The 12,342-nt window shown below is 39.5% G+C and overlaps 1 protein-coding gene across 1 annotated transcript in view; it reads right to left on the bottom strand.

Annotated features, from left to right (window-relative positions):
- The window catches only part of TG (thyroglobulin), a 155,014-nt gene that overhangs the window by 9,278 nt on the left and 133,394 nt on the right, over positions 1 to 12,342 (bottom strand). Inside the window, exons 43-44 of the mRNA XM_040547274.1 lie at positions 10,153 to 10,334; positions 6,455 to 6,562 (exon numbers count right to left, since the gene is read on the bottom strand). Coding sequence (XP_040403208.1) covers positions 6,455 to 6,562; positions 10,153 to 10,334 — 290 coding nt within the window. The remainder of the gene's footprint in view (positions 1 to 6,454; positions 6,563 to 10,152; positions 10,335 to 12,342) is intronic.

Raw genomic sequence — 12,342 nt, 5'->3', positions numbered from 1 at the left:
CATCAGACCCTGCTGTTGTGCTCATATAAATTCTCTTTGTATTAATACTAGCAGATTTGCAGATAGAGATCAAGTATCCAGAGCTTTTAACGGATACCATCTCAACAATGTCAGGAGGAGCACCCTGCCAACACTGCAGCGCATTTTGCCTGGACTGAAATGTTCATTTTGAAGATAAGCAAAAATATTAAAGAATAAATTATATATAACCACCCATCTTAAAAAAGGAAATGGTACATGATTGCAGGGTGAAAAAATATATATCAAAGGATAGCTAGATATTTATAGAAATCTAATGAGCCAGTGTAAGGCCTGGTGTGAACTCTGCAGTTCTGGGGATACATTCGGTTCATTGTGTCTCCTCACATTACAAAGTCCTGCCAGACAAATGGGGGAAAGCATGTGAAAAACAGATGAACACTTTTCTTTCTTTCTTTCTTTCTTCTTTTCAGGAAAATCAGGGCATATGGAAAAAGCTTAATTCCTAGTGGTATTAAACTGCCAAGTTTATCCCCTTTTGTACCAAAAATGTCCTATAGATACGTGTGACTTGCAAAAGTATCCTGGAGTTTGCTGTGTCTTTTCCACTTGGTTTATTCCCAATACACGCAAAGTTCTACTTTGCACTATGGCTGTGCCAATGGAAGAAAATAAAACTGAGGCAGCAGACAATAAATTTAAGAACTTGAAATCTCATGCTAAATGAGAAAAATACACATAAATCATTGATCTTAATAAAGGAAGGAAGCATTGTTATCATCTCAGAACTCCTAAATAACATATTACAGAATTTTGCCAGGGAATTACTGTATTAAAAAGCTAGCAATAGGCATGCTGACACTGGAGTGTCTTTTGTGGTGGGACAGTATGCTGAATGAATGGATGAATTTGCTTAAAAAGTGGATGTGTTTATCTGAACCCCCAGAGCACCAAAGGTTTCTCTACATATACAGACTCTGGATTTATCTGCTAGATTACATTTTCTGGAAAGAGCCCATCCCATTGCAGCACATGCAGTTCCAAAAAGAGATTTGTACTTTTTTGAGTCTGAGCTTAATTTTGCTTAACGTAAAGCTGATTTCTGATGCTTCTGAGTTTGGTGCTTTGTACATTTACGTCTAACTTCCAAGATCAGATCCAAGTACTGAAAAATCTGCTGAATGATAAAGGCCACTAAGCCACTCTGTGGGAAGAAAAAACAAGTTGTCTAGACCTCAAAACTTCGGCAGCAGAGACACTGTCTACAGACATGAGAATGGCGCGATGTGGTTGATTTAGCAAGTATTTTCATAGCTGCAGCAGTCACAATGCAACAGATAAAGCCAGAAGGATGAGAGGCAATTCCAACAAGAACAGTGAAACAATTTTTAGGAGATGAGAGGGAGGACAGCTTTATAGAGAACAGTGACAAGCTGTTGTTGCAGCAAGTGTACTACCTAAGGCCATGTGTTGCCTGCCCAGCCATGGAAGCAACGGGCATCACATCTGTGCTTGTTACCACCTCTCTGGTGCCTCACCTGCCCTCTGTGGTTAGGTGAATTCCTTTGAAGCCCTGAGACCTGATCTGTGCCTTTCTGTCTGCCTCCACAGCACCCTGTTCAAGAGTGGTCCTCCATACTACGAGGTGTTGCTACTCATGGACTGATAGCCACAGTCATGGGGAGAGCCTCAAGTGGACAACACGTGGAGGGCATACTAAAGGACTGCAGAGTAATCTGCACGGGTTATGTTTATTATGAAAGCAGAAGAGATCTCCTTTGATTAAAGTGATATTAAGAGCAGCCAGAATTAGTTCAGCATATCAGCACATACAAAATGAAAATACTTCACATAGTTAATGGATTTATACACCTTTTTTTTTTTTTTTGTCAGTCAGGAGTTCTCATCTTCAGAATTACAGATTCATATAAAGTGTGACTGCAATCCAGCCAGTTATGTTCACCTTGGCATGGAGCAGTCTTTTAACAGCTCACAATAACATACATAAGAGTGCATAGTCAGGAGGTGAAGATAGCCCTAACCAAAATGACTCAAAATAGACAGCAGCTCATTAATGTTGGAGGAATCTGACCAGTGCACAACAGTTTAAGAGTTTTGTTAAAGCTTTCGTGTCAATCATGATGGTAATATTAATAAGGTAGAGCCTCTTTAAGTCTCAGTTTAGACCCCTCCATTGATAATAATGATGCTTTGCCATCCTATGCAGCTGATGATCTGGTCTCCTCAGTGAGCAGAGCACTGAATTTCATCCATCATCAAATTTAAGACAGCACATCTGGCACCACAGTGTGATTGGAAACTATGCTGGCCCAGAAAACAGTGCTACTTCATATATCAGTAACATGCAAAAATCACCCAGAAACCTCTTCAAGGGTTAACAAGGCGAATCTTTGTACAGTTCATAATATTATCTCTCAAAACATACTTTCTTCTATCACATATTTCTTTACTGTAACTAAAACTGTACTCCAGCCCTTCCTACTAATCCTAGGCAATGCTGAGCGCTCACATTCCTCCTGCGTTGTTTACAGTAAGTGTTTACTCCAAGGCCTAAGTGTTCTCAGAAAGAGAGTGACAAAATGGCATCTGGTCTACATATATTTTTGCCACAGATCATTAATGCAGGAGCTGGCGACGCATCTCACTTCATTCAAACAGGAACTGAAGAGTAAAGCAGACACTGTGCCACGCCAAGCTTGGGAGAATGCTACCACATGGAAGAGGATAGCTTGCTGTCTGCAAGATCAATTTATCTATATGACAACTGTCAGTTTATGGTTTTATGTGATTTTCCACATATGCCATAGACATCAGTCTAGAGTGGGATGTTTAGTCCTGCCCTTGCATCTGTGCATGTCTGAGTGTGTGTGTACATTTTAGAAACATCCAGTTGTCACACAGGCTTTTGCTAATTGATTTGTACTGCTAAAAGTTCCTCACTGTTTAATAACTTTATGTCTACTTTGCATCGCTGCAGTTGGGTCTGTCTTACTGGCTGACTTCTCCCTCCCTTTTGTTTATCTTGCTGTGAATTATTAAGGGACTGCTCCATGTGAAACAAGAGGAAATACCAGTACTTTTTCATCTCTGCATTTTAACCCTGTCTTCTGTTACACATTTGGGGTGACACACATAAAGAAGGAGAGAGGTGACAGGGTAGAAATGAGTCACTATACTGTGAAGTAGCCTAATTAGAAAATGGCCATTTCCACAGTCAGGATATTTTCTCTAACAATAAATAGTCTTCCATTGCTGTAATTACATTATTTTAGTGTAACCATTCCAAAACCCCTGTGAGGTGGTTAGTAGTAGTCATATAGATATAATAGATATTATTAACATTATCATCTTTATGATATAAGCAACACACACAAAAAAGAAAAGGCCCATATCCTGTGTAAACTGAGATCTTTGAAAGAATTTAGGCACCTAAGACCTCAAAAATGTTATTTTATCTCTTATGTTGCCCCATGGACATAATGCTGTAGATGCTTATATTTATACAAACGGAGGTTATGGCAAACCTAGATGTGATTCAATATCAAACAGGTTGAGAAATTATTTTTCTACCAAATGCCTATGAGTGATCAGAATATCTAGTGAGGTGTTCCTCCAGCCACATTCACCAGTATGTGTACCCACAAAATATCCCATACATGCCTACTATGTGCAAAACGTACCATTGGTTATTGCATTCATTGACACAAATAGATGGCTGTAATTGTGTTCTTTTATTCAGAAATGTAATAGCTGAGTGTTTGCAGGGTCTGTGATTCAATTCTCACCTCTGCTGAGAGGTTCAAACCCACACATCGTACCTTCTAGCCTAAGCTGATGTCGCTCTGCAGAGTATCTGTTCCTCATCCTAAGGAGAGTCATAATTTTCAAGGAAGAACTTGATAACTGGCAGCACTAATTACTCTAGTGAATATGAAGGCCCCTTGGGAGTTGGTGACATGGTTGACAGATCTTTCTCTAAGATACCCATGTACATCATTGGTTTTAATCCCGTAGGGCACATCACCAATAATGTTGCCAAGCAGTTCATTTTTTTTAGTTTCAGATTACTATTGGTTTCTTGCAAATTTTAGCCACTGTCCCATGTGAAGCTGCTAGCCTCCACAGTGCTGCTGCACTGGCTTGCAGGGAGGCTGCTGGGCAGCTTGCAATGCACGTATGCTGTATGGAGGGGGGAATGCCGTAGGGAGATTGAGGAAGGGAGGTCAAATGGCAGAAATGGGATGTAGAATAAGAAAGGATTCATTTAGGAATGAACAACAATAATGTTTAAACAAGAAACGTGGAGTATATTCAGCAACAGACCTAGTGGGAGGTTTTCAGGAAAGTTGTGAAAAAGAGGCCCTATGGAAAACAAGGGCGTCACTTCATAAATAGTGGCTGTAGGTATATGAACAAGGTGAATTCTGCAATTTGTTTTTAAATGCTTGGATTTGCAACCTAAACTACATTATTTCAGCAATATTAAGCAATATTAAGCAATATTAAGCAATATTAAGCATTTTGGTCCATTTCTTCCTGCAAGTGGCCTAGCCTACAGCATCTGAACTTCTGCCTGGTGTTCCCACAGCACATTTCAGACAGTGTACTGGCTTTATTGTTTGTTTGTTTGTTTGTTTGTTTGTTTGTTTTTAAAGAGGGTTATGTGAAAAAGTAAACTAGCAAGTTCTGTACCAAAATGTAAATTAGCTTGGAAGACCACTGACAACATAAATTTTACTGAAATGCATAGCTAAGTTCTATGTAACCTATTACTGTCCTGGAGAGTGTGAGGAGAGGTAAATAACAGGAGCATAAGAAATATTTTTAATAGGACTAGATAGAAGAGGAAATTCTCATTAATTCAAAATCACTGCCTCAAAACCAGTGACTCTACATTGTAAAAGGACTATTTCATCTACATTCAAATAAGATGTTATCATAGATGACTCGGTCACTATCATTCTCCAAAGCAAGAGAAAACTTGCTAGCTTTTTTTGTGAATACTTCTTTCTGTGTGGTTAGATGTTTGGCATACCATGGCTCGGCTCTTTTTGGAGCCTTGTAAAAGTCACTTATCTCAGCCTCTCGGTAGCCAAACAGAGCGCTGTGAACATTCCCACTGGAGCTGCCAGCGAAATAATGGCTCCCAGAGGACTGAGTTCTTCTCCACTAAAAAGAAAGCCAGCCTGTGTTACCACAGCATAATAGCCTTCGTCTGTAACCTAGATCTTGGCTGGCTTCTTTCAAATGCTTTTTCACTACGCTATCAGGAAAGGAAAGAAATGCACAGTATACAGGCAACTTCTCAGTATCAAATGGTGCCAACAGGAGCACGCTGACCCCCACCTCCCCAAGGTCTTCCAAACAATCTTGGCCCCTCATCTCTCCAGAGAACATCTCAGAAGACAGAAAGGGTCTCAAAAATAATCTTGTTTGGACAGAGAAATGGGGAAATACAGGGTGCAGAGGGCAAATACTGCTCCTTTGTAAGGAAACGGCAGATCCCCTATGCCAAGCATCCCTGTGGGCTTTTTGCTGCCCTGATGTGTGGCTCTGGGGGACTGAAGGGGCTGCTGTCACTGCAGCTTCTGCACACTCAGGCTACGAAAGGAAGGGACCAGAAGCTACTGTGTTGTCACATAGCAGCACAAAGTGCTAACCACTGCCCACAGACCTTGATGTCTCATCCGGACTTCTAGGAGGAGCCGGGTTTAAATAAGCAGGAAAAGACCACCTTAATAGTCTCTGCCTACCAGCTTGTTTTAAGCCCAACAGAACAACTCATTTACACCTCTCACTAGCATTTAAACATTTCCATCTAAATCATGATACAACTTCTGAAAATTTTCCAAGCAAGCTGCTTGAAATGTGAAGGATGACATAGAGCATCAGTCTGCAAATGCTTGTGTTCAAAAATATTTTTCCTCCCACGAGACAGTCTGCCAGCTGATCAGAAGTCATGATGCTAGAGCGGGAAGGAATAAAACCCAGACCCTGACCACAATGAAGACCAGTCAGTGCAACTGTGATGCAACTGCATTGACCTCAAAAGGGGACAGTGTTAAATTAATGTTCAGTCCTTAGAAAATTTTACCCCACTTACCTTGAAAACCGTGAACTCCATGTGACTTAGACAACATTCTGGTTTGTTGTGGAGGATTTATCAGATACAGAGAAGAAATCTAAACTGCTAACTAAAACCGGCAAAGGTATGTAAGTTGGAAAAGCAAAACCTAATTTGGACATCTTACTTGAAGTGCGTCAGTTGAGAAAAGCTTTCCTATACAGTCAACAAAGAGGAATAATCTATCAGAGTCCGACACTTCCTTTGGAAATATAAATTGTTCATTTGAGGTATATGTATTTACCCATTTACTCCACAAGGTGCCGAAACAAGCAGCCATGTTTCTGCAAACTATAAATCTGGGAAAAACAATGAAACATATCTCCTTACCTGCTCTGTGAGGAGCTTTCAGGTACATGGTACATGAAGACATTTCCTCTGTAGTTAGCAGCCCAGTGATTTGCCATGTTTATGATGGGACACGTGATAAACTGGTCACTGATAAAAGAGGAGGAGTAGGGAACAGACAGTCACATAACAGAAAAAGAAGACTCAAAAATAAAAATAAAAATACAACTATCAGGCATCTCTGTACCGACAGCTATCTTTAAGTCTTCCAGAACAGCTCATATCTCTGTCTTCAAGTGAGCTGAAACAAACCAAATGCACTCTGTGAGCCCTGTACAGTTTAGAATTCAGTACAGTTTATCCATAGTTGCAGTTTTATGGAGTGTTGAACAACGGTAATACTAAATACATAGAATCTGTCGTGAAAGAAGCATCTGGCCAAAAGCAATTTCTTTTCAGTCTAGTTTACGGGGGCTCAGGCTTGTAATAGTAGAAAATTCCTTCCTCTGGCACTGGTAGGTTGCAACCATATCCAGTAAAAAAGACTTAAATATTTCTGGATTAAGGATCAATAATAACACTTCTGCAATTAGTTCTGTGTGATTTTTTGCAAAGTTTCCAGAGCTGGCAGGGGGAGGTAAGAGACCACTTTTGGAGATGTCCTGAAAGGTTAAACAAGAAGAGTGTAAGGAAATAGTTAAATGATCAGTTCATCAGTATGTGTTGCAATACAAAGGTGTGAGTGAAGCAAATACATCCAAAACTTCCTAGCTGCCATTGCCTCAAAAAGGGGCTGGGTGTCTGGAAGGTGTGGGGAGCAGCAGCTGGAAAGAGCACAGGAGATTCAAGAGGGGCAGGAAGACAGCAAGACACATTACTGCATGATATCTCATCGTGACTCCTCAGGGCAATATCCTACATACATAAATGTATCACCACTTCTCATTTTAAATGCACATCAGGACCCTCTTTGGGTGTTTATATATCCATAACTACATGAGCACACAAACGTATCTGCTGCAGAAGTGGGAGGTTTCATTTCTCAGTTGAGTGACTCTGAAACACTAGCTGCTCCTTCAAACTTGGTGGGTAAAAACAGAATGACTGGTGGCAAGAAGCACCAGAGAGGCATAAAAACATGTTGCTATATTTAACTAATATGATTCTGAAAGCCACTGTTTGAGTAGCTATCTTGGTTCAGCAGAGTTTATTTTAAGCCCATCTCTGAGACCACAAGCTATGGGCCGACTGACCACAATGTTCTTTGACGGTTATGGTTGACAACACCCATACAAAATGAAAATTACCATTCTTCGCATACCTAGCAGCATGAGGTTTTACAGGAGCAGATGGCCTTTGAATACTTGGGAATCTATGGAGAGCATTAGTTCTCAAGAAATGCCTTGAGATACGTTCACTATTTTAAACTGTTTCTCATTTGGTGTTATGAAGGGAAAAAAAAAAAAAAAAAGGTCAGCTATTCTGGGCAAATTAAAAAAAAAAAAAGCACAAAAATGAAATGTCTGTTTCTTATAGGCATGGGATACCAGAGTTTAAAAAAAAAAAAAAAAAAGGAAAAAGGAAAAAGAAAGTGAAACTAATTTTATAGCCGGGAAAAATATCAGAGAATTGTACCTAAAAGTGGAAATGTTTTTAAACCATAAAATATGCATAATGTATGTAATTTATAACAACCACTTATGTTGCTTTCTTCTTAAACTTGTTAAACTTGTTAAAACCTGAGCAACTAATAACTTCTCAACATAGAACTTTTCTGAGATTAAATATCTATGCTGGTGGTAAATTTTTTGTTAAAAAAAGGAACAAAACTATTTTCTCTATTCTGTACATGATACTGATGTAGGTGATTGTAATTCTGTAACTGCTGTCTCCCATTCTGCTGTAGTTGGAGTTATTTCCAAATCGTTTAAAGAAAAAAAAAAAAAAAAGGGTTATCTTCAGATGTCGTGGTTTCACTTCTGATCCTTGTGCTTGTTCGGGGTGACTCTTTAAGCCAATCACTTCTTTTCCTAGCAAAGCCTTTTCCTTCATGTTGTAAATAAGCAGGTAATTAGGTAATTCCTACATCCATGAGGCTGCTGTGGGGTGCTTACAGGCTGAGAGCCAGAAGAGCTCTTTGTATAGCACATCCCTGCTGCAAACAAGTGGTGTGCTACCTGCTGTAGCTTTGCAAAGGTCATCACTTGCACCACACTGAGACCTGGGATGAACACGGATGACCAAATGTGACAGCCCTGGGTTGTAACAGCTCCTTATAGAGGTAAGCTCTGGATGGGAAGATCACACTGCAGAGACTGGTGTCCTGTCCCTGGGCAGACGTGGCACAGTGCAGGACTTGAGAAATGGCACACAGCTCAACCCACAGCCTCCTGGGCTTGTTTACTCTCTGACCACAGTCCACCAGCACACCTGGACCACCCAGAAGCCTTTCCCAAACAGATTTAGTCACTGCTGTCTTAGATCAGATGTTTCCAAGTGACTCTTGGCTCCTGTTCATCTTCCACTCCCTGAGGCTCCCCTGGAGAAACTGCCTGCGATTCTGGTGGAGGACAAAGACCTACAGAAAGGAAAGCCTCGTCTCTGAAGTCTCGTGGAGAGGCCCATGGTGTGGCAGAACGCTGTAATGCTGAGAGGACAGCTACTGGGAGCTTGTAGCTGTGGTGCCTTAATTGAAAACAGAGGTGAAACAGATTGGGTTCAGATCACCAGATTATAAAACATACCACCTTAGAAATGGAAAGAGTTTTTATAACTAATCTGCATGCGAAACAGAGAAAGGAATGAGGAAAGTGTTTTCTGATTTTTTTTCTGAAGATCTGTTCCAGTTAAACATTCAGCCCCAGAGTTTGCACAGAGGCGGGAAAAAGGAGTTAAGATTTCCTCTCAGTTTGCCTCCTTTCAGAGAAATGATCTGAGACTACTTGGTAGCTCTCCACCTGCTACCGGGTAAAGCATATCAAAGCCACCATGTGACCCAATCTATTCTTCTGCTATGGGTAAAATGGAGATTAGCAATGCACAGAATTGTGCTGAGAGACAGTTTTCTGAACATTCACAAACTGCTTTATGTTGGAGACTCACCTGTAGAAAGCCTAACATTGTGAAGAAATGTATTTTCCAGGTTTCATAATATAAAGCTTCACACAATTGTTGAAATCAAAGTTTTCAAACTTGACCACCAAAAAAAAAAACTAGCACATACCTAAACAAGCACTTAAAATAATAATAAAAAAAATACTGTTTTTCAACATTTGTTTTTTTCTGCAGTCTACAACAGCAGGTGTCATGTCTCCAAATTTCAAAAAAGTAGGAAAAAGCAGCAAAATGTATAATTGGGTGACTGTTTTTGAATAAAAGTCAGTTTGTAGAAGACTCAGGGAATAGTTGATGCAGAGTGTGCACACCACCAAGACATCTTTGATATGAAAGAGTAAAAAAAGAAGCATTAGTAACTTGAATCCAATATATAGTTCAGGAAAACCAACTCAAACTTTTCACAAAGGATAAAAATCACTTCAGTTGCTGTTTAACAATGACTTTGGAAGCCTCATAGAAAATGAAATCCTGTTCTCTATTTTCTGTGCATTTGATTAAGAATTTCTCAAGTTACTCAGAATATAAATGCACACAGAAGATAAGCAAAACAAACCTTTCTTAACCCTAATCATACAATTGTATGATTGCATATCATACAATCATACAGAGGATGAATTTCTTACCGGGTGGCATTTTCCAAAGCTCTGGAAAAAGAAGAATAATCATCGGTTGAGTGTTCAAGGGAGTAATACCATGTAGCTGCATCTTCAATGAACTTATTGGAGTCTTCTCCTCCAAGAGAATTTTGCAGAGCTTGATAAAACGCTGTTTTGCTTTTGGCTCTTCCTTGACTTTCTTCAAATTTCTGAGAACAAAACACATGGAATTTGAAAACAAAATAAACATTTTTTTTATGGAAAAACGCAGGCTCAGATCTCCCTCTGCTGGAATGTGTCCTCTGTACCATGGCCTCTGATTTAGGGGAGGAAATAGGTGACATTCCTACATTTGTTTTCCCAATACTGTCATGAGACAGCAGGATTGGCGTCCTCAAAACATACTGTAAGACTGACTCCCTAAGCAGATAAACCCAAATTTTAGGTGCAGTGCTGTGATTATGTAGCTCTAATACTACAGAAACTCAACTGACTCTCACAGAAATAGTCCACAGAGATAGTTCCTGAGTGGGGATGCGCCCAATGTTGTCTTTTTTGAGAGCTCATGCAGGAAACCTAAAGGGAAGACGGGGAGATACTGCTCCTTTCCTTTGGAAATTCCAGAGTACTAACGTGTCTATATCACTCTGACTCTTCAGTAAACACCTACAAAGAAATGTGTTATGTTTATTAGGGACATTATTTAGTTCCCTCCTGGAATAATATCTGCCTTAACCTTGGAAGAGAAAACCCACTCCTCTAAAACCCACTGCAAGTAGCAGACATGATCTTCAAAAATCATAACCCCTATGCCTTTCATTGAGTGAAATGCCCTATTCATGAGTTTGAGAGACTGAAACCGTTCTTGACATAAAGGCATTTCCCACAGAGCAGGACACGTCACTGCAGAATTATTGATAGCAGGGGGACCATCTCCTATGCCAAACTGTTTATCTGACCCTATTTTTACCAAAGTTAAAGACTGTGGGAAGTTTTCAACACATCTTTCTATACGGAAGCTTTTTTTATTTTATCAATTTTGACTCTTCAATTTATTTTTTTAAACAGATTTTATTTCAAGTTCAGAAACAGAGCAACTTCCTTAAAAAGAAACAAACCTGTAACCTGAACATTCCCATGGATTAAGTCTTTTCTAAAGAGAGCACCCTACAGGTGAGCGCTGGCTGAAATTTGATATTAGAGCTCCAGAGAGAAAGATATAATAAACCATCTATATTATTTTGGGCAGCTAGTCTGAAAGAAAATAAACCAGTGTCTGCCCAGTCGAGTTACCAGAGTATCTATTGAGTATATTATTTTGATGGTCCACAGCTGGTTTTCATCATGCAGCTAGAAGGTCTTTCCACAACCCTACACAGAAAGTAGAGAGGGAATAATTACTTTTCAACAGATTCACAGAAATGAAAGATGGAAAATAGGTCCCCCACTGCTGATGCCTAGGCCTGTCTTTACTGATGTGCTCTAATGTTTCGTGCAGTGTGATTAAACGACTTTACAAGGGATTTCAAAACACTACCAAATATCCCAATGCCCAAAAAGATCTTGGCAAGTTTCTTTGTAACAAATAATTCTTTTGCTAGATTTTGGCCCATGCAAACTGAAGAGTCATGTGGTGCCAGTTTTAGTAGCATGGCTGTATTCTGAAGAAGATCTGCAACTCAGAGCTGATATGGTACTTCAAGTGCACAAAAGCCACAAATGAAACTGCATAATACACTTGCCTGCAAAATCACTGTTTGCATATGGCATGGACACATATATTTTTCTGCAAGAAATGGAAATTATCTCTGAAGACCTGACTGCAAATTCACTGATTTCAGAAGCAACTTTTCCATTGGCTTTGGTAGATTTCAAATCATGCTACTAACCACTGGAAGCATTGCTGCTGTCTAATTAGGAATCTCTCATTTGGTGACTGGGACTGGTGGATTTGACTAGTAACTATAGTTAAAAACACGTGCTTTTCTGTATCAATGCAGAGACCAAGCTCATAAATGTGAAGCAATTTTCATGAAATTTCATGTTTTAAATCAACTTTCATGCTTTCATTTTGTTTGTTGGTTTTTATTTTTGTTTGTTTTTAAAGGATTTGCTACATTTTTTTTTCTACACCTGTCATGGATAATTAAAACAGAGAAAGAGAAAAAGAAAGAAAGAAAGAAAGCAGGAAAGAAAGAAAGGAAAGAAAGAAAGAAA

This window comes from Cygnus olor, chromosome 2, assembly GCF_009769625.2.
Source record: "Cygnus olor isolate bCygOlo1 chromosome 2, bCygOlo1.pri.v2, whole genome shotgun sequence".
In the NCBI taxonomy this organism is placed as follows: domain Eukaryota; kingdom Metazoa; phylum Chordata; class Aves; order Anseriformes; family Anatidae; genus Cygnus; species Cygnus olor.
Note: the sequence above shows the minus strand (reverse complement) of the source record. Positions and strands in the feature narration are given on the sequence as shown.